General features: G+C 41.7%; 1 protein-coding gene across 4 annotated transcripts in view; it reads right to left on the bottom strand.

Annotated features, from left to right (window-relative positions):
• The window catches only part of abr (ABR activator of RhoGEF and GTPase), a 209,596-nt gene that overhangs the window by 91,875 nt on the left and 93,725 nt on the right, over positions 1-23,996 (bottom strand). For all 4 annotated transcript variants that reach the window (XM_078172357.1, XM_078172358.1, XM_078172359.1 and 1 more), the window contains 3 exons: positions 20,155-20,340; positions 8,632-8,739; positions 5,961-6,021 (listed from right to left, as the gene is read on the bottom strand). In XM_078172357.1, the coding sequence (XP_078028483.1) occupies positions 5,961-6,021; positions 8,632-8,739; positions 20,155-20,340 (355 nt within the window). The remainder of the gene's footprint in view (positions 1-5,960; positions 6,022-8,631; positions 8,740-20,154; positions 20,341-23,996) is intronic.

Here is a 23,996-nt window from a genome sequence, read left to right as displayed (position 1 = left end):
AAGGTCTGTCTTCAGTGACCGAAAATGCAGTTTGTGTTCGGACCTAAAGCCAAAATGCTTAGAAAAAGCTATGTTTTAAAAAATACCCGTGTACGTTTGGACAAGGATTAAATGACAACAAGCATCCACACTGCTGAAGCGCCTTTTAGCGATACATGCAGCTGTCCCTGACCTTTGAGGTCCATGCGGGAACAACAGAAGATATTATTGTTATTTTAAAAAAAGAAATCTGATTGTACGTGTGTTGTTATAAGTTGAAAGGTTGAAGGTGGGGGGCTGTTCAGTTTGTTCTGCACAACAAAGGAATGGGCACACACACACACACACACAGAAGTCCAGAGCCAGGCTGCTTAACATGCAGTCCACCTCCGTGGTCGATGCTGCAGTCTCCTATTGGTTCTCAAACAGTTTGCTTCCACTGCATATTTAGGCTGCTACTAGGTAAACTACAGCCTGGACGATGGACTTTAAGAGTCCCTCTGAATAACACTGAGGCACACAAAAACAGCACAAATGAAAGCATGTTTATATAGAAAGTGCAACAACCACAGACACGTGCCCAAACAGCACTGCTCCTATCTCCAAATCAAAGTTTAAGCCTGCACCACCACACTTGGCTGGTTTCCGGCTTTGCTGCGGGGTTGATGCGAACAGCGGCAGGTCTGACACACATGACAGCTCTGGGTGAGAAACTCCCACAGACAGGACAGAGGGGAAAGATGGAAAGAAAATGGAAAAAATGGGGGTGGGCGGCAGGCAGGGTGGCAGATGTGAGAACCCCTGGGGAGACACGAATAAGAAGCAAGCACACATACAGATGTAAAAGAAGAAGTCAGACCTGGATTGCAGCAGTCATCTAATGAAATGCCAAAAACGTCTCAAGGTCTTAAAATAATAATGCCACCGGTGTCACGAAGCATTGTAAAAAAACAATGTATAATAATGTTTTTCCGCACATGCACTCAGAAATCAAAAAAGGCTATGCAATAAAAGCAAACCACATCAGCAAGAGCACAAGAATCTGGAAACCAGCTGACAGCGTTCCACTAAATGATCAAGCTAATCTCCATTCATTACAGTGCAGACTTAAAGCGACTGATTTTAAAACCAAGGGAAGAAAAGCTAGCCAGGTGAAACAAAGAGAAGTGCTGTGCCTTCTGTATGCAGGGCAGGTTGTCTCAGACAGACAGTGCTCCGCTCCCACAGAGACGCAGGAACAGTGCTACACTCATCTGTTTAAACCACTGAACATCGCTCCCATCAGCTGTACAGTAGTACGGACGTGCTGTCTCTCACTTCTTCTCCGCCTCTGTACGCTTACTTTTAAGTGTTCGTCCTCCTTTCTTCTCGCCTCCTCCTTCAACTAAGAGAAATGAAAGGGCGCGAGCAGAAACCTACAGGGAACATGTTCGGATCTACTGATAGGGCTTGTCATATTAAACTTTACACATCCTCATATGCTCAAATACACACGGACACACACTCACACACCCAGCTACTATATAAGACCAAAGAGAATCTTCTAGAGGGTCTTGCTGATGCTCTTTGAAGTTTCTCCACCCTATGGTCATTAATAATGCGGCCTCCATCTACGGTCCTGGTTCACTGAACCAATACCGTTACCTCCTGGAGGATTTACTACATGACCTGCTCTGTCTGCAAGGGCTGAAAACTCCTCTAATTCTGTGTGAGTGCAGGTTTATATTCACCTCAAGTACAGCTACTTTAGGTGACTTTAGGTTACCATGGGTACAATTTTACTTCCAGTTTTGTTAGTGCAGTACATTTGAGGACATCAGTTGGGAGTACGCTAGCTGGTTGTACAAGTCAGTACATCATGTATTGATTATTTATGTCCCGCTTTGTGCTGTGTGTCTGAAATTCTACTGCAACTGGGATCTATTTGAAAACAAGAGTCTGTATGCAGTCAGGCGGCATGCTCACAGTGACAACGTCAATGTTAAGCTGGTAACAATTCCCATGTTCCTAAGTTCAGCATGTTAACATGCTAACAGTTGCTAATTAGCACTAATCACACAGTTCAGCTGTGGCTGATGTGAATGTCATTTTTATTTGCAGGTATTTGATCAGAAAGTAAAATATTGGGGAAATTTTGACCTGAAGATGGTTCTAGATGGAAAGTTAAAGCAGCAGTGCAAGACATTTGTCTCCCCCCTCTGGCAGCGACAGTAAGTACACAAACACTATCAACGCATGCTTAAGACGTATGCCTGCAGGCGAACTCGCCACATCTCCCCGTCCCTGGGAGCATTCTTTTCAAGTTGTTTTTAGTCTCAAGTTTAATTTAGTTTATTTGAGTCCTCCTCCCCTACTTCATCAACTAAAAAATTGACACTTCTCATTCAAATTAAACAAAATGAGCAAAAAAACAAGAAACACTTGGCACAAAAAAAAAAAAAAAACTATAGACCCACAAGCAAACAAACTATAGAAAAAAAATCCTTTCTCTGAACACCAAGTTTGTTTTTTTATCTGGAGCATCCATACCTTTTTTTGGACGCTTCTTAGCTAGCTTCTGCCAGACTCCTAGCTGCCACTCTGTTGCATTGGTGTCCCCTGTTCCCTCTGGCTCTGGCAGGTTGACGTAAAACTAATTATTTCTGGTGCAGCAGCTCAGGAGAAGTCGCCAGCGACACCAGACACCACAAATTGGAATACAGTGAAATACAGAGAGCTATCCTAGGCAGGTTTTGCGAGGGCTTGGATGTAACGGTCGTTCATTTATATACTTAAGTCCCGCACTCTAGCTCTAAGGAGATTTAACAATAATAATGTTCACTGGTTTAGAATGTAACGCTTGCTAATTGGCATTAAACACAAAGTACTGATGGGGCTTATAGGAATGTCATTAGTTTGCAGGTATTTGGTCATAAAGTATTGGACAAATTTTGACCTGGAGATGGGGATAGATGGAAAGTTATGGGATCGTCAAAGTCAGTATTATTCATCTTCAGAGGATCATGAATGTTTGTACAAAATCTCCTTGTAATCCTCACAATTTTTGGAACCAATGTACTGTCAGTCTGATGACAGTTTAGCCCCTGGAGTTCCGGTGTGGCCAGCGCATTTCTTAATAACGGATATAGTAAATGGAAAATAGACTACATTTGTACAGTGTGCCAAGATTTCTTTTTCTGTGCAAAGATCATTGTTTACAGTCCGATTAGCAACTTAAGATGCAAGAGCAGAAAACTTGAAGGTACGTAACACTGTAAAGGACGCGCCTGCCATCTTTTGAAGTACATGCTCTGTTCTCCCTATAACCAAAGTGTATGCACTCAGTCCAAAAATGAGATAGTTTATGAATTATGTGAGTGGCGTTAGTGCATCAGGGTATATAATCCAGCCTTGGGCTGCCAAGTCATATGGATCCATGTTGTTTATCTTAAATAGTTTGTCCAAATATCGTTGCTTCACCATGTAGCAGGCGCAATAACACGGTGTGATCCATACAAGATGGCGCCCCTTCGCAAAGATTTAACACCTTGTGAAGTCACCTTCACATTCTCTACGGAGTTGGAGTCGAGAGATGACATTGCATTTCGGCCATTGTGTTTAACCTCTTTGACTCCCCACATGGACTGTTTACCTGCATGAAACCGAAGCCCACTGAGAGATTACAACGTATCAAACAGTTGTTGAGATATTTCAGCCTGGACAAGGTCGCTCAATGGCTACAGAAAGATCAATAACACCTTCTACAGCGAAGTTCAAAGTTCAGTCAAAAGTCAGGACGAGAGGATGAGAAGATAGTGAGGGAGAATCAGACAGAGAAGCAGATTATTGGAAGTCGATGACCTGTCACAGTGGGATGCCTGTGATTGGTCCTGTTCTCAAGGTCGCCTGGACGAGTTGGCTGACAGACAGACAGTTTGTCTTTTCTATGGAGGGGTAGACCAAAGTCTTTGACACATACTGCACCGGTCTACAGCTAGGACACGGGGACTGCCAACTTTATTTGGCAAGACATTCAGCCGACACCAGTGTTAGGCATGAACCATGTCGAGGATGAGGAGGGCAGAGCGGGAAAATGAAGATGGCAGAATGACAGATAGGGAGAGGGTATGTATGGATTAAGAAAATGGAGAGAAAACAGTCGGGGTACGGAGCAGGAGTCCCCATTTACATGTAAAACAGGATGTCAGATGTTTGATTTAGTACTTGTGTTTCTGTATGCATCTATTCATTAGAAAGTGGCTGGCAGATAAACCAGTATGTAAACAAGCCTGACAAATTGACTTATTTGACTGAAGAAAACACACAAAAGCACAAGTCAGTTCATTTGGCTGGGGTCCAGTTAGATCATGTTAAAGGCGAGGAGGATGGGTGGATGAGCATGGGGAGGAAAGCATGATAAAAAACATATGAAGGAAAAAGAAAGAGGAAACAATAGCTGAGCTGAGCCAGAGAAACCCCTCGCCTACCGCACCAAGTAATTAAGGAACCGCAATACAAACAGTAATCAAAGCAACTGCCCTGGGTGCTGACAAACACTGATTGTTGAGGGAATATGACACCAGCTTCATGCTACTTATCTACCGTGGTAACCTATGGTACAGCAGACCAGTCATATAGTAGTGTGATATAGCACAGTCTCAGCAGTGAAAATGAGAAACTGGTGTGATTATAACAACCAGCATGTTTGTTTTTTCCCCCCTCATTTATGGTGCATTAATTAACACTTCACAGGTACACACATGTGAACACTCACCCACCCTCTCTCAGCCAAACAAAACCCCATCATTTGCTCTTCATGTTTGGATAGAGCACATTTCATTCTTTCCTCTGGAGGTCTATCCCCTGGTTCAGTTGTGCCAATTCCCCCAAAACAGCTTAAGTTGGCAAGGTACTGCCAGAGCACAACCAGCTGCCTAACACATAAACTCGCTCACACACTGATCAGACTTGTCCCAATCCTCTGGTGATAAGTATTCCCTATGAGGAGCAGTCTGGGGGCAGCAGTCCTTATACAGACCAAACGTGCTCTGCTTTTAAACACACACACATTCAAAAAAAAAAAAAAGCTGTATATCCTGTATTTTAATTAAAAGACATAAACAATTGCAGTCTGACAGTCCTGGTGAGCTACATATTCTAACGGATCATCACTCAGCAGACACACAAAAGAACGCTTCAAAAGAAACTAATTTTATCACTTCATTACGTGAGCTACATGTACATGCAACATCATTAGCAGACAGTTACTATTTGTGCATCACGAGCATCACTTCACAAAGGTCCAAATACCCATCAGTTATGCCGGTATCCCGAATCAACCCTTGTCCCAACTTCACATCAGCAAACACAGTGCACTACCAATCTACCGTAGAATCAGCGACGATGTCATTCTAGAAAAATGGCAAGAAAAAGGAAAAACAGCACTCCCAAGTCGCCTACATTGAGCGGCGGCAGCTCATATCATGCAGTCGTTACCGTATGTGCAGTTACAACACAGTCTGAGGACCAGAAGCACCTCCATATCCCTCATGTCCTCTCCTCACTCTGTTCTTCTGCTCACTGCCTCCTTTCTCAGGCAGAGACAGACAGAGAGAGAGAGAGAGAGAGAGAGAGAGAGAGAGAGAGAGAGAGAGAGAGAGAGAGGGGGGGGAGTTAAAGAGAGAGAGCAAGTGTGTGTGTGTGTGTGTGTGTGTGTGTGCGCGTGTGAGAGAGAGAGAGAGAGAGAGAGAGAGAGAGAGAGAGAGAGAGAGAGAGAGAGAGAGAGAGAGAGAGAAAGTGCTCACACATGTGCCCGTTTGCCTCCCAAAGCCCGCCACTGCATACACAAGTAGAAGGGGCAGGACCGGAGTCTTAAAGCAGCGAGCAAGCCGAGACAGACGTGCACGCACACTCACAAATAGATACACAAATACAAGAACGCACCAGACACACACTGACACACACGGACAAGAACGCACACACATACACACACTAACACTTACCCTCCATCGAGACAGTCGTGGTACAATCTTTGGAGTCTTTAGGACCTTTTACTTTGAGGTTCTGAAAGAAAAGAGCGGAATGATCAATTTAATTAATTATACACACACAACCACGTTCTCGCTCCCACACACACACACACACACCGCTCTCTTCTGCTTGGCTGAGGCTGATAGAACTAATGAAGAAGTATAGGGTCACTGCAGCAGACTGAGACAGCTGAAGGAGTCTGGACAATACAAGTTTTACAAGTTTACCTCATAATAAATCATATTTACAGCCAGCAACACATCTCTACAGCGTGACTGTGCTATTATATTCATTAAGGTTTTGATTGCTTTGCCGTACATTGCATTTGGATTAGTGTTGCGATGGGGCGCTGTATTGGAAATCACAATTACAGCAAAAGACAGGAGTACAATCCACTAATAGAAATGTATTACAAGTATGTGTGTATGTAACTTTAATGCAAGCAGGCTGTGAAGGTTCTACAGTGCTATTGGGTAGTAAAAGGTCAAAAACATGACAGGAAATTGAGGGTTTTATATTTATAAATTTAAGGTGACTACCTCCATAGCATCTAAACTTGACGGTTGCAAAGGGTACGGTTGGTAATTTTTAACCTGGACTCTGTTTCCCCATGTTTTTGTGTCTAAGTGACTAATGGGAACAACAATTTTAGAACCGCTGCAATAGAGGCTGCAATGTAACCACCCAGGGCATGTTCATATTGTCAACTTATGTCCACTAAAAGTGCTTGTTTTTAGAACATATTTTCATGGATTCATGGATAAGTGACAAACCACCTTCTAAGGCAAACTGGCACAATATAATCATGGAGTGTTTTCTTCTAGTATACAAAGAGACAATTCATGGAAATATGGACTCCATACCTCTGGATGTTGTTTGTAAAAAGAACAAAAGTCAATAAATATATTTGATTTTTGCCACTGACAGGCTCAGATTGTTATTCTAAGTGTCTGGCCACATTATAGAAATGATCCCCACAGAGATAGACCTTTTGTTAAAGGGAAATTTCGGTTTATTTCAACCTGTCTCCTATCGTCCTAAATTTGTTTCAAGTGACTAGTGACATAAAAATAATAGTTAGCATGTTAGCTGTTAGCCTAGATACAGCCGGGGCGCATAGTAGCGTCAGACCTGTTAAAACGTAAGTGAATGGGCAACCTTCAAGTGCAAAGTTAGTCCACTAAACAAGCTTTTTTCCCACAAAGGCCGCCTCATATCGTTAGGATAAATGTCAGAGAACATACAGAAAACGACATGTAAATGTGTTGTCTTACCTTACCAGTGTGGTGCCATGTTTGTTTACCATCTAGCTCTGCTTTCCAAAAAAAATATATCGAAATATATCTCGCGAGCTCTAGATAAAGCCCAGCTGGATACTACTCCAGGTGGAGGTGTGCGCCCCGGCTGTATCTAGCCTAACGGCTAACATGCTAACTATTATTTTTATGTCACTAGTCACTTGAAACAAATTTAGGATGAGAGGAGACAGGTTGAAATAAACCGAAATTTCCCTTTAAATAACAGTATGAGCCTGTCAGTGGCAAAAACAAGCACTTTTACTGGACATAAATTGATGGTATGACAATGCCCCGTGAGGTTACATTGCAGCCTGTTTTGCTGCTGCAGGCTGCGGTGGTCTCGCTCAATACTGAACCAACTTCAAAAACTGTATTTCCCATTAGTCACTTAGACTCAAAAATATGGGAAAATCCAGGTTGAAAAATACCAAACGTATGATCTTGACCCCGTATTTTTGTTCAAGGTAAGCTACAATTACCATAACAGATTGAATGTAAGTATCCCTTATGCAAATTTAAAGTGTACAGCCATGTACAAATCTAGCATGGAAACAAGGAAGTGAGGCTTTATCAGGGTTATCGCTTCAGTCACAGAGGTTTGTTAATTAACATCTGTAACACCTTCAAAGCAATCAGGAGGATTTTAGCACCCCAGATCACCACCTTCCTCTACATGAGCTCTCAACTCAAAATATATCCACCTTGCTGCAACTATTTACAATAGCCCAAACCTTCTGTTGTGAGCTGCACTGCTCATTTGCCCAGAGGCTGCTGGGTGTAACATATTTTAACATCAATGTATGTGTTAATTGTATTTTAAGCTGGTGTTCCTCAAAGTAAAACCACATTTCCCATAAACACTGTTGCTTCCTGTCGAAAAGAGGATGTTTTGATTCATCTTGCTTCCCCTCTGTGCTCCATGTGCATTTGTTCTCTCCTTCACTTTACTGAAGAGGATTAATGTGACGGTTTAAGACACCTGAGACCAAATAGATTGTTTAATTCACTTACTATTAAGACAAGTTTGCTGTGGTAATAAATCTAAATATATAGTTACAGCTTTTTCCTCCATAAGCTTCACTGGTGCAGGACGAAAGGAAAATGTGTTCTGTACTGAAGCAGCAAGAATTTGTCTCTTTTTGTGTGTTTATGGTAATCATGCTGCCTTCTATACACACACAGCGACTCTGATTATGGGACAAGATTACACCAAATCCTCATATTACAGAAAGAAACAAAAGCCCAGAATCTAATAAATGCTGCATATGTGCTATTCAGACATGTCTTGCTTACATAATGTCAACCGTTTTTTGAGTCTGTGATCATCATTGGAAGATAAACTCACCTCAGATATCTTCTGGAACTGGCCGTTGGCCTGGCTGCATTTCACTGCCGTCTCTAGCGCCACTTTGTAGTTGTCCACAAAAGCCTTGTACACTCCCAACTGGCTGGCCTGTGAAAATAGAACGAATTAGAGACATTAAGGTACAGGAGAAAAATGGTGGTGTGAGACAATGATAGTGGTATGAGTGAATCTCTCTTCTGTTGAAACTTGGTTTCCTGTAACAACCTTGGGACTGATTTCTATGTAAAGGACTCAGGATGTGAGGTTATGTGTGCTCTCAAGTACCTTGCCTCTCTTCAGCTCCACTACAGTGCCATCAGTGTGCAACACCTAGTTGACGTTATGTTAGAAATGCAGTCCGCTAACGCCAACAAACGACCAGCACCCCCCACCAATACAAAGTCCACACATGCTGTGTTTTCTGCTATAAAGGTTTTGCTATGGCGGCCTGGAGATGGACCTTCAGTTAAAGCTGTAGTTAATCTAATTCAGCCAGTGCAAGACCCAGTGGCAAGGGGGTGGATATCCAAACTTTCTGTTGCTGCCATTACACAGGTTAGACCTCGCGCTGCTACTGGCCACCAGCCAGGTGTGACCCCCAGCACTGGAGTTTGCACTGGCTGAATTTAAGTTGCTACAGGCGCTATCTGAAGGTCTCTGGAGCTGCCATCCGCTCTCTCCTGTGGGCAAAAAAAGTGTCCGTGTCCAAGTGGTAGGGAGTGAGGTGGAGGGACTGCGGTGTGCTAGCTTAACTCATTTGTGGTCTGATAAACAGTAAATTCATCCAATTCAGTGCCCCATATCACAGATTCAGTTTCCCCTGTGCTGAAAAAACTACTAGAGGACACACAGACGTGAAATATTTTGTGTTATTGTGATTTTAGCTGGCAAATGTTAGCTAATGTCAGGTTGCTTGCTAACACCATGATGTATAAAGAGAACTAGATACAGCGTAGGGAAGTGGGACTTCATTCATTCCCATTAACATTGCTCAGTGGCACATTAAGCCGGATACATGATTTCTGTGTTATGAAATTACTCAGACCTTCTGTGTCTTGGTGCCCATAGAGCAGGCGGAAATAGAGACTTACAGTGGCCGTGCAGATAACTTCTTCTTTAGCCTTCAGCTAATTTGTATGGAGATAGCATGATTTAATCATGCAGCTCATTTAGACCTCAGAAATGTTATCGGACCAAATAAATAAAATCCATATAGGGAAACAAGTAATTTCATGTGGGTTGTGGTGCTCATTTAAAAAATGTATCCACGTTTCTACAGACATCTCTTGCACATTGTAAACTTATGGGAAAAAGTCTTTTTGGGCCCCATGTCTTCATGTGACAGACCTGGAAGCTGTAGCCCCTTTTACACTGCCGGATTGGAGAGTTGATCCAAGGTGCCCAATTTTCCGCCTCTTAGGGTAGACATATTGGCGGAACCCTTTTAGTTTAAAAAGACCAAGGTGGCCTTCCGCAACAGGAGGGGCTGTTGAAGACAGGAAATAGCTGATAGCAGGAATTAGCAAGCAGCTAGTAGCAAGAGGGAAATGCAAACCTGACAGACACTGTAAAGATGAGCAACTGGGGAGACAAAGAATTGCGCACCCTCCTTGCCCTCGCAAACGAAGAGGCCATTAACCGTCAGATGACGGGGACGGTGAAGAACGGGCTGACTTACGAGAGAATCGCCGAAGGACTGACCAGCCGCGGCTTTCCTCCTATGTCACTGTTTACGTCACACGCTGAGCTACACGTTTTGTTACTTGCTCACGCCCCCCATTGCCCTGAAAAAGCTGCATTCTGTATAAACAAAATTAGGTAGGCAGCATTTTGCTGCACTCGCTGATTTTGTTTTTATACTGCCAATGCTGAAAAATGACTGATTGGGCTTTCCTGCAAATTTGCACAATTCCTGTTTAAAAAGAGCTTGAAATGCCATGTTTGACGGCCATGTCCAGTTGGCTTTGTCAAAGAGTCGGGCACTGTTCCTGGGGGCTTGGCTAACTTGGACAAACTGCGTGGTAGCTAATGTAGCAAAATACTGTCTTAAGTGAATAACGTCAGCAAATTTATCCAGACTCCAGGGGCTGGTCTTAAATCACTTTATCAACTAACACTACAAAGCAACCAACGCCAGATCCATGCAACGTATTTTAGTTATAGCTAGCTGGCTGGTTTACTGTCTATTAGATTTAGTATTTCAACACAAGTCTGTCATGGTGGTAAACCAGTGAAGAGAGCACAACTTGCATTCACCTTGAAATATCACTTCCATACTTCCTTACATACGTACTGTCGCACAATGAGATTAAAATAGATAGAGCTATAGAGCTCTGGCAAATGAATTAATTTCTATTCCCATCAGAATTTAGCCTGAAGTGGAGGGTTGAAAAGACTGCAGTCCCACTTCTGCTCTATCAGCATACATGAAATTATCCCCCCCCCCCCCCCCCCCCCACACACACACACACACTGGTACACACATACAGTGTAGCCATGCACACAGGCTAATCACATTCCCATCATGCCACTCCACTGGTGGCTCTGTGCAGATTCACTTTCCCTTTCCCCGTCCCTTTCATTAACAGCAGCTCTCTGCTGCACTGTATGTGCATTGTAACACAAGCAGACCAGCAGTGCATGAATATGCATCCTGCTACAGCTATGCTTGAATGGCTGGGCTGAAGTGCTGACTGCACCCTATTAAAGCAATGAGATTGGATTTGGCTGAATAGAGTGAATGAGTAAGACTTGTTACTTTTGTCCTTAACACCCCCCCAACTCCTATTTTCATTTCCTCTCCTTCCACTTCCCCTCAGAGCATGAAGTGGAGAGTCGGGCACAAGAGAGGAGACATGGAGGAAGCATCCAGCCTCATATGATACAAACTGTAAATCAATATATTCTTCATAGGATACGGATGATGGAGAAAATAAAACATAGCCAAGTTATTTTGATGTGTATTTTGTGATTTGGCCATCTTAGCCCAATCCTGACAAACATTTAGTCACATAAAGACTTGCACAGACAAGAACTCAGCCAAACAAGTGTCATGGTCTGTATATCATCTCATCATAATTGGAGACTTCAAACCAAAACCTTGGATGGAAGGGAGAAACCACCATGTGTGATCACATTTCCAAAGATAGACATTTTTGACTTGGCAGCTTGGCTGGAAAGAACAAATCAAGCACAATGACGTGATCAAGTTATTTTGACCAGTTTATCATGTTGCTTGGACACGGCGTGTGACCGGTATGAAACCTTTCCAACTCTGTCCGTCACTGCGACGCAGGGCTTTGAGCGATGCTCTGAACATAGCGCCTACACTTCAAACAACACGATCACAGGTCAAAGTGGCGGATGGGAAAACAACAGCTTGTGTCTGAAAGTGGAGGTGGGAAGGAGGAGATGAAGAGGGATGGAAAAAAAAGGAGGGTAGGAGACAGAAAGAGAGTCTTGACTAGAAATAGACACTTTCAAGCAAATGAAAATGCTGATAGATGGCTTACGTACTCCTTGACATGTTAGATGGCAGAACGCTGCAGGCCAAACCATGTTTCTAACAATATCTTAAGCTCTGAACATGACACACAACAGTCTGAGCTCTGTTTTGATCATTTATGTATTGTTGCAGAAAATGCCTAACTCTGTTTAGACACTCATTATTAGGCATCAGCAATTAGCAATTTAGCAATATCTGTATTCTGCACATGCTTGACTTCACTAACTAATCCCAGTATACAATCAACTTCACAATCAAATATTGTATGTGCAGCACACTGTTTGCCAAAGTTCCTCCTGTTACTTTAATACATTGCTCCCCCTTTATCTTAAACACTCAAACTTCAGTCAGTCGTGCTCGTGTCATGTGATTAACACCTGTGAAGAACGATCAAACCAGGGAGATTCTACCACAATTCTCACTCACAAATGAGGCCAGCAACTGGGCATAATTCATAAATAAATCCAAACTTGAAATCAAAGTGAAACTAGGAGAGCAATCTGAGAGCACAGACCTCCGCCAAGGCTAAATGCCTCATTTCACAATGTTGATGAAAGTGAAAAATACTGTATGTATACGCCCTGTGATTTGGATCCCCTCCAAAATTTAATAGGTTCTTTCTTAGCCCATGCTACACCATTACACCAAGTTTCATGGAAATTCGGCCAGCAGTTTTTCTGTGATCCTGCTGACAAACATGAAATTGGGATGGGACAGGAGTTTTTTTGTGGTCGTGGGATGGGACATGAGTAAAAATCCACTCCCATTTCACCCTCTATCACCAACCTTACAACAAAATGGGCTGAAGTAAATACCATGCAACATTCTGACATCCCAATAAATAGACTAAACAGCAGACGTTTGAATCCTGAAGACAAAAACTGAACTACACTAAGAGTGTATAGCCATGTTAGCATCTCTGTAAGGCTATTTTTAGGCACAGCAATGATTTGAGCTAAAAGCTAACATCAGCATTTTAGTATGCTTACAATAACAATGCTAAAATGCAAATGTGAGGCAGATATGTTAACCACTTTCAACATCTTAGTTTAGCATGTTAGCATCCTAACATTTGCTAGAGACAAAGCACAATTGAGGATGATGGGAATGTTGTTGAGGTAATGGACCAGAGTATGACAAATTAAAATTTTCATGAAAGGTTAAGTCTTCAATTAAAACATAACATATTTCAAACCAAAGACATGATAATTGATTTTTGAAGACATGCCCACACACGACATCATATCCCTTAATAGTCAGACAGTGCAATGTGTCCAGTCTTCCAAATATAATTATTGACTCAAAACTGAACTTTGAAGCAAGCTGTTTTGTTTGAGGAAGCAGTCCTGGTACTGCATTGACGAAACCATGATGACTTTTTTTCTATCATGCTTTAACTGGATCAATTTTTATCTTTTCCTTTGAAGGCCTACCTTTAAATAACTGAAACTCTCTGAGTCAAACTGTCATATGGTCTGGTGGGCTGATTGGTAGGTCACAGCTTAACCCAGTGTCCCTGTACACCAGGCAGTTACAGCAGATAACTAGCTCAATTTTAAATGAGGGCACCCACCCTTTGCACAGTTTATAGTCCCAAGAAAAAAAGTGGTACGAAAAACAAAAACCTTGTTCCAGCAGCCATCACTCAGATTAACAACTATTTTATTTTAGTGATTCATGGATCCTTGTTCTTTTATCATGTCTGTGCATTGTCTGTGTTGCCTGCTGCATCTACTGCAGACAAAATCTACCTACGGGTACATATAAAGTAACCTGAACCTGTGGGATTATCAAAGTTATTATTATTCATCCTGAGGGGACCATGAAAGCCTGCACCAAATGTCATGGCAATTTATTCAATATTTGTTGAGATATTTCACTAAATGCCAACCATATCAACCTATTGTGAAACTTGACGATGGTCAGGGGATCACCAAAGTCAGTCAGCTTCATTTCCTTGTGACCATACATTTCTGAATATAATTTCATAGCAATCAGTCCAGTAGATGCTGAGATATTTCAGTCTGGAACAAAGTGGTGGCCACATTGCCCTCCATAGAGCCCGTGCCAATAGTAGGTTAAAATGGGGATGCAGTAATCCGTTTACCAGTGTAACATAATACACAGATTACAGTTATAGTTGGTGCCAAAAAATGAATGTATGTCTTCAGAAATGTGTGGAAAATCTGTTCTTATTAGCCTAAAATCTCTTCAAAACCATGACTGTAGCGAGATTAAACCCTTCCCACTTAACAAATTATCAAAGTCAACTGGAATGCCTCCAGGGACTTTAGTAATGTGGTCGGTCAAATGCAATCCTGGCAGCCACGGGCTGCAGCTGAGCCCCCTTCTTGTCTGAAAAAGGTGAGAAAAGTTGGAATGGTGGCTGGCTTTTATTCCCCATCTGCCTGTTTTCTGTAACTCTGTCCCTCTGTGTTGCTTCAGTGGCCTCCGTGCTGCCGACAAGGAGCAGTAGGGAGTAGACCGGCTAATTACAGTGCCATCTGTACTCTCACACTGCCACTCTGACTAAATGTTTAGCTGCCACATGACATGCTCATGTACGCACATATACGCAGCACAGATGGGCGCTGATGACTACACTAATAGGTGTCACTTGGTGGTGCGACTCCTGGGGTCCACAGAGAGGAGGGGAGGGGGATGAGAGGAAGAACGTAAACTACTAAAAAGGATTAAATTTCTACATAAGAGATCTGCTCAGTTTCTCTGCTACTAAATATAAGCTCATGTAGCAATGCCAATCAATCTTCCCAAGCTGCCAACACATGTAAGAGCTGTACAAAACCAAAGAATTTTATTTATACAGAAGAAGGGCTGCATGATATGAGGAAAATATTCATTAACCTTGTTGAATAATAAATAAACATTAAAGTTTACCCAGTTCTTGACTCTTGTGCCATGTCATCTCTCTTGTATCAAAAATAATGCCAGACAGCAGACATGCTATTATGTTTTTAGGCACCAGTTACTCTCTGGCATCTGCACTTTTGTCTACACTGATCTTGTCACACTCTTCTCCTGCAGTACGACAGCACTACTCCAATAAACCTCACTCATGTGTGCAGATTCTGCCCAATCAGATGATGCCTAACAGCCAGGCTCTTTCTGATTGCCCAGAGTTAACTGCATGGCGTTTATCAGTCAAAATACTACAGACAAAATGTAATTTAATATGTTGTTACTATGTTCAAACTGCAATATCCCATTCTTTCACAATGCATGTGCATGTTGATATCCGGATGACGTTAAAAAATAAATAAAAAATAAATACGAAAATCAATATAATGTGCGGTCCTGTGCAAAACACAGGCCCGAACTAATAAAATTATGATTTAAAAAAGGAAATATTACCACAAAGAAGAAGTGACAACACTAAGAATCTGACTAGACCTTCAATGCTAACCTTCCGTACGCATCAATCGCGCCAAAGAGACATTTCACAGGATCTAAAAAAAGCATAGAAGTTTGACAACCTGCTCAGGATAGCTGTTTGTTCTTTTAAACATTAAATAGCCGACTAATTTATAGTCAAACAATGACTCTAAGTAATTTTTTAGGGAAAAACATTTTTGGTTCCAGCTTCTTAAATGTGAAATTTTTCTGGTTTCTTCACTCATCTATGACAGTAAACTGAATATCTTTGGGTTGTGGACAAAACAAGACATTTGAGGACGTTATCTTGGGAACGTCCCACTGGTAGCAGGCCCGGGGCCGACCTAGAACATGCTAGAGGGATTACATATCTCATCTGGCCCTGGGAAGGCCTTGGGATCCCCAAGGAGGAGCTGGAAAGCCCGCGACCTGGCTTCAGATAAGCAACTGAAAATGGATGGATGGATGGATGGATGGATGGATCTTGGCCTTTGGGAAAAGGTGATCGACCATTTTCCATTTTTTACCATTCCATAGACCAAACAACTGATGGATTAATCAAGAAAACAACTGACAAATTAATCGACAGTGAAAATAGTCATCAGTTGCAACCCTAATCTGCAGTAGTGATTTTGACCCACTTATGGAAGCTTGGGGTTGTACTATAGCTAGAAGTTACAGATTCAGCTACTTGGCTTGTCTTGAACCAGATTCCATTGAGTGCTTAAGTAAGAAACATGGCTACAGGAAGTCCTTTCCATAAGTTTCTTGCTCGAAACTTGTCCGCCTTCACCTTCAGACTATTTAATCTATTGTCTTAAATACCCAATGTACAAACTGGAAGTTGCACTTTTAGTCACAGTGGGTTACTGCTAATCACAGCCCTGGCTAGCATGATTTTATAAGACGACAAAGTGCACCTGAAACCCTCTGTGAGATGTTGAAAACCGAAAGCGAAAGATGTCAACATGGTTGAGAGCGCCGTTTCATATCAGAATGAGACAGACATCCTCATCAGGTTCCTCATAACGCCGGCACGAAATTTACTGAGTTATTCAAGCTGAGCTGTGATATTTATACATCTGTCGAACTGAAACAGGCCGGTGAGAGTCTGTGGCTGAGTTGGGGGGTGAGTGAGCAGAACAGATGCATCTAAATGTCGCTTAACATTCAACCTTACGATAACAAAAAAAAAAGAAAACCTTGATTCAGTCCAGAAATATATATGATCAGATACTGTCAGCTCATAAAAAGATCAGACTTACAGTCTACTGTGTGCTGACATCTTGTCTACTGCACAGACATGAACTCTCTATTCAAATTTGTGAAACTTACAGATGCTATCTCACAGAACCACACAATAAATCCCAGGCCAGTAGAGCCAGAAACATTTAACAACTTCATACAATAACTTCTCTTTTTTAAAAGACTAAAATAGAAATCCTGGTTCTGACGAGTTTTTCTGCCTGAGCTGGCATGACACTCATTGGTGTGCTCTAGTCAAAACAACAGTGTGCTCATGACTTGGCAAAATGTCCCAGGATCTCTCATAATGGGACATCTGATTAACTCACAGCTCATTAGCGAGAATAAATTACGTCTCCTCAGATCCAAAAACGTGGTGCAAGCTGAACAAGGGACATAATTAATCACTGATCCAACATCAGTTAATCACATTTATCTGGTCATTGTCACACAATTTAAAGATTTGTAAAGCTGCGTAAATAATTCTGACAACCCTATGAGTGTAAAGTAAGTTGCCTATTTCTATACTTCTGTCCTTTGACAATACAATGGTTTGATATTAGCTGTACCATTTCTTTTAAAACAGAGGAAACTTAAAGGGGTAGTTTGGATTTTTGAAGTGGGGTTGTATGAGGTACTTATCCACAGTCAGTGTATTACATACTGCTGGTGATCAGCACGCCCCTAGTTTAGAGACAGGAAGTGGAATATCTGAATATCAGTTTAAGTTGATTTTATATTGAGAATGCTTTTATTGCTTTACCTCGTCGGACAGCCCTTTCCGTTGGCATTACATTCTCTCAGCCGTAGAACTTATTACTATCTCCTTTACAAACTGCTGAAAGTCTGACCCTAACAGCTGATCTGCGGTATACAGTGCACAGCTATGCGGCACTGATGCGTAGGAGTGCATAAGTTCTACGGTTGAATAAATATAATGTCAAAGGAAAGGGGCTGTCTGACAGCAAGGTGAAGTAGTAAAAATATTCTCAATCTGGCGTACACTTAAATTGATATCATACTCCAAACTGAGGGCATGCTGAAAGCCATCTACCGTACTTAATACACAGACTATGGATAAGTACTAGGGATGTATGATATAAACTAAGCACAAAAAGTAAGGAAATTTGTGTTTGGTAGATTATGTCTTTGTTGTAACAATGCTTCTTGGCAATAAATCTTATACTGTTGGAAAGCCTGTTTATTTCCCTTTTAAATGGTGCCACATTTGTGAGGAACATGCATTTGTGAGATGAGCAGCAGAGCTGAGTGTGTGGGTTGCGCATGTAAAATTTGCCAAATCTTCTCTGCCAATGCCACACAGCTTTTTTTTTTTGCTGTTGCTATTGAGCTTCTGGTACCCGCAGGTGCTGACAATCAGGTGCCAATCAGCACCTGTGAGTACAGGCCCTGCTACAGTGGTCAGTTGGTGTCGATAAATTCGCAATTCATTATCAGGCCGATAAATTATAGGGCGATAATGGGACATTTTTATTTTTATTATTATGCATTATTCCGATAATTAAAATTATAGCCGATAAATATTCCAACAACACAAAGCCAGACTGCTTCACTGACTTAACATGGGCAGCATCTACACACCCGACATAGTGGGTGGCGGTACATGTACCTTTGAACTTGGTGTGTGAGTGGCCAATAAACACACAAGAAGAACAACAACTGCAGCATACGAGGGCAATACAAGCTGTGGTGTGGACATTGTTCACAGTTCTAGAGGAAGACAACAGGATTGCGCCAAGAGTCTGATCTTTGATTGCAGCTGTCGAACAGGTTAGACACAGCACTGAAGAACCCTCTCCAGAGTGTTAGCATGAGCCGATTAGCAGCAGCGGCTAACATCCAACACAAGGCTTTTAAAAGCTCTGTTGTTAAACGTATTAATAAGCGCTGGCCAAGTGATGCTAGAGATAACGATTGTTTGTATCGTTACCTGGCAACCCAGTCTGGAGCATGTCCCTCTCTCTGGCTGTGTGTATGTGAGATACAGCTGCTTGTTTGTCTGAGTTGAGTGTTAATGTGTGAGGTAAATCAATGTGAAATTATCGGATATTGCATCGGTTGAAAGAATCCATATCGGTGCATCCCTATTAATATATCATATCACCCCAGAAAAAATCTGAACTATCCCCTTAAGGAGTTTCTGTGTAAATTATAATAACAGTTATGTTTTTCAACCAGCTAGTTAATTCATATTTTAACATTAAATCCATGGCACTCGATATGTATTGCCCTGGAATGGTGCTAGGCAAAGTAATGACGATTTTATTGTCCATTACCTTTAAAAATCCTATCACAAGATTAGGCTGTAACAGTCAGAGTAATAATTTGAACAGCAGGATGGCAAAAATAATAATAACAACCTCAACACTATGAAAATTATGAGCATAATAAAAGTGACTTAAATTATTATTTGTTCTCTGAGGTATTCTGAGGCTCCCGACTGTAGAGCCAAACCCTGTTGTTACTGTCAGGTAAAAGAGCTTACAGTGGTTCACTGCCACTTCTCTGAATAGACAGTTTGTTAGTCTGTCTCGTTCCAGTCCTGGAAAATTATAAACCACAATATTCTGTTACTGCCCGCCCACTGTGGGTAAATGGGGTGAACTAACAGGACACAGTGTGCCAGGGTTTATTGACTCCAATCATACCAGCTACACTACGGCTCTCGGTACCAAATGACATTCAAAAAGAGTTAAGAGTTTCTACTGATGGCTGCCTCAGGCTTTTACACACTGAATGGAAGCATTACACTGTAAATTAAATTTCTATGAGGATTTACTTTTCCTAAAAGAAGTACAATTTCTTACATCTCAGCTAAAAGTCTCTATTACAGTATGTTGCATCAGCCCATCTACAGTACGCCAATCACATGTAATGAGTATCTAAAAGAGACACACACACGCTGTTACAGTATGTTATGTGCAGAGAAGCATTCAAATTACATTATCCACTACAAATCTGACAATGCAATGATGTAACACAGAGGGGCTGACTTTGAGATGAGCCGAAGCTGGAGCCTTGCTAATTCCACACACAGACACATCCACACACATAACATGATGATGTTGTTACATTATGTACTGAGAGCGCCTGTTTAAGCAACATAATCCAGTGCAAACATGACGCTGTTATAGATCGGAGGCTGCAACGTTTCTGCTAATGCACTCAGACCTCAGACACGGGGGCGCACACACACACGCTTACGCACGCACAGTGTAATTTAGATGAGTGATTCACTGAGTACAAATAGTGTTTGACAATTCTCCCGCTGACACCCGTTTACATGTACCCTGCAAATGATGGAGCGGGATAAAAGAAAGGCCCACACACTGTAGTTCCTGAGCCCACGTCACACTCACCAGCTTCTGGAACAAATGTCCCACGGTGACCTTCTCGTCCCACTGCTGGATGTTGGGTAAGAGGGCGTCGTAGAACTCCTTGTGGATCTCAAAAATGTCCTGGATTTTGTAAAAGATGGTCTCTACCTGCTGGATGGTCAGGACGGGCTGCGAGGTTGTGGCCGTGGCTTTTAGGGGACGCATTGGCTGGATGATCAGAGACAGAGAGAACGGACAGAGTCAGTGAACACAACCAAGGACCAGTACATATATGAAGAAGTGGAAACTGAGGCATCACACCTAAACTCAGTTAATGTTTCTTCTTGTTAATATCATAAGCTTTATAACAGTATGGTATAATTGTTTTCCAATATACATATCATGTTTGTTTCAACTGTGGCTTAAAGTTCTGAAAAAATGGGTTGAAGTCGTGTCTATTTTAAAAGCAGGCTTTGACAGCAAGTATAATTTTGAGGCAGTTAATTGGCACTTAATCAGCGGCCTAATTGGGCCACTGCCTGAAAATAAAATCAGTTTCTGATCTTGCTATGCGTCACTCAGTGATAAGCATGTAATCTTAGCCTCTCTGCTCTGCAATTGGGTGACTTTCTTCCCTGCAGTGCAGTCTCTGACCACTCAGATTGTACGCCTACTCAGCTAATCATAGATATGTGCGGAGAGAGGACATGGCAGGGGGGAGACCCTGAATTACAGTGAAAACAAAAACGCTCTCACGTCATGGAAGCCAAAATTCTCTCAGGCTGATGATGACTCAGTCCTGCGCTGATAACAGTGGTTGTATGGAGGCAGAACACAAAGCTCAAAAGCCCTCATCAGGTCTGACAACAGTGTTACGACAGATCTCCATCTACATTACAGAACAGCGTCATGTGACTATGGAGGCTGCACAAATACAACTAGTCACACATTTATAGAGTATTTTGTGTGTGGTATCATTGATGTAGAACAAAATAGAAAGCTTTTATTGTCACTGTGCGGTATACAATGAAATTAGAAGTGCTGCTCCTGGTCAGTGCAATAAAAGACACAGGAAGACACTGCAAACACAAAATCAACTTCAGCAAACAAACATCCACAAATGACAGGTAAAAATACATGACTATACAGTAAGTCTGCACTAGAATAGAAGTATGTATTGCACTAAATTAAACGCAATTATTGCACCATAATGAATGTAATTATTGCACATGAACCATTAGGTCTGCTCTCAAAAGACAGACATCACAATGTGTGTAAGGGGTCATTCAATACTTTCTGGAGTTAAGTGGAGTTTTGGCCCAGGGAAAGAAACTGTATACTGATACTGTAAGTGAAAGCAGGAGCACCTGAACAAACTGATACTCAGCATGTCTTCAAACCTTGTAGCCCATAGTCATATCACTGTCATCTGATCTATTGTTCACAGCAGCGTATTGATGAAAAAGCTCAGTATCAGGTACTAACATGAAAAAAAAAATCCTGTTTTTCATGTTTTTTCAAAATATTGTTATAACAAGATGTGTTCAAGTTACAAAAAGAAACTTTTATTTTTATTTTTGCATGCATTTATTCACCGAACTGATCTTCTGAACAATTCTCAGTTAAAGCTTTATTAAAGTTTCTGGATGCGTCTCTCCCTGCTGATTCTGACAGAAAATTGTAAAAATCCTTCTTAGTGTGGGTCTACAGTGCGCATACATATCACAGTATCATCCACCGTGCTCAATAACAGCAAAATTTTGCCATGTCTCAACCCGAGCATGAAGCAGTACTTAATCATGTTGTACAGATGGGCCATAGCCCTTCTCCAACACTGTTTCTTCATCCAAAAATAAGTTTCACATGATGACAATATGTTAAGTATCTTGTAAAAATGTGAAAAACATCTTGTCATAACAAGACACTTTTCATGTTACCTGATACTGATCAGTTTTCTTTGCTGGCGTGACATCAACACGCTGCTGTAGTAGCTGACCAGACAAGTTTCACACACGATTAGTTGTGTCAATACATGATGAGCCAGGAGGACAGGAAATAAGAGGAGAGGGCCTTTCTGTAGCCTGTAATGTTTTTGCTGATATCTCATCTTAAAAGTTTTGTTCCCAGAAAGAAACTTTTCAAGTGTTGTTGAGTTTAGTATAGTCTTGTTTCGTCAGTGTCTGCGTCTCGTGAATCACCTGCTACATCTACAATTACCCCTTTAATTTGGGGTGTTTGGCAGGTGAGAGGAATTCAATTTCTCCCCTGTCTCTTTGAAGCACAGTGAGGCAGTTTGTCAGGAGTTTTTTTGTCTGAACCAACAAGCTGAATACAATGGACTTGTCCATTGCCTTTTTCAGGTGTTAACACCTGCTGCTATGCCAATAGATCCAAGTATAATCAACTGCTGGTGACAGATATAGTCAACATTCTCCCTAGATTATGTCAAATTCACCACCATAATCTGTAACACCGAGAGCTGACACAGAGGGTTACCAAAACACAATCAAACACATGACCTACTTTTGTTTACAAGTCCTGGTCTGCCTTTAATTTCATAACCTACCAAACATAAAAAAATGCAAGAAAGCAAAAACTAAAGTCTAAATACACTCTGTGTTTCTCTCAATGACAGAGGAAGTGGAGGTGGACAGGAACTAACTCGTCATTGTGCGAGTTGTACAATGACTTGTTGTGTCGTCACTGAGGGCTCAAAGAGAAGGAACTGAGAGACAGACCAGATTTCTGCTAGCATTGCTGCAATCTTTTGTTTACCACACTTCTGACGATGTCTTTTTTTTCTTTGTTTTACTATAACTGTTGTGTGACTGTCCATGTTCAATTCTACAGTTTGTTGTTTAACTGACAACGTGTTGATCAAAGTGAAGCATGTGGCCAAGAGCGCCAGGATATGATGTAATGGCTTAGCATGGGGAAGCATGTTCAGTAAGTGTTGCAGGAGGCTGCTGTGACTGTGGTCAGTGTGACCATTAACCACTGACAGTTCACACAGGCCTGCACCAGCTCACACGGCAGCAGCACTGCAACATGCATGCTGCTGCCAGAGTCTTAAAGGGACATTTCACCCCAAAATCATAAATACATATTTTTCCTCTTAGCCGTTGTATCATATATACATAGATCATACATAGATCAGCCTAGTGTTGGAGATATCAGCCGTAGAGATGTCTGCCTTCTCTCCAATATAATGCAACTAGGTGGCACTCAACTTATGGAAAAGCATAAAGAAAAAAATTGAAAAACTCAACAGCAATGTCTCTTTCCAGATATCATGACCCAGTTACTCAAGGTAATCCACAGGCCTTGTTGTGAGCAGTTCCACATGGGAACTACTTTCTTTGACTGAACCACAGCCGCAAACCGTAAACATTAATGGCGTCCTCCTCGGCTGAGCTGCAACCTTAGCTAGCTCAGTGGTGCTAGCTGACCTAGCAGTAGATGTATGCTTCCATCTGCATTGTGATACAATTGGCAGGTGTGGTTGAGCAGGAAGTAGGGATGCACGGATTGTGAAATTCTGGACCAACACTGATACCAATGTTTAAAATAACAATTTGGCCAATAGCTGATACTAATGTTTGGCTGTTGCTTATATATTGCAGTTATATATTGCAGTGAAAACATCAACAAAGTCGTCCTTTCAACAACTGTATTTATTATAGTATTTCGCCGAAAACTGAATTTTACAAGATAACATTTGAACACCTCATAAGAACATGATAATTTACCTTCACCCAATACTTATTTTTTACTGAAGAGAGCTTGAACATGTCAAAATTTAATTCAGTGCAACCAGTTCCTGCTACCGATTGCTAACAGCTAACAGCTAATGTTAACTAGCTCTCCTCCTGCTGATATTAAAG

The sequence above is a fragment of the Epinephelus lanceolatus genome, chromosome 11, assembly GCF_041903045.1.
Source record: "Epinephelus lanceolatus isolate andai-2023 chromosome 11, ASM4190304v1, whole genome shotgun sequence".
NCBI lineage: Eukaryota > Metazoa > Chordata > Actinopteri > Perciformes > Serranidae > Epinephelus > Epinephelus lanceolatus.
This window is presented reverse-complemented; position numbering and strand designations above follow the sequence as displayed.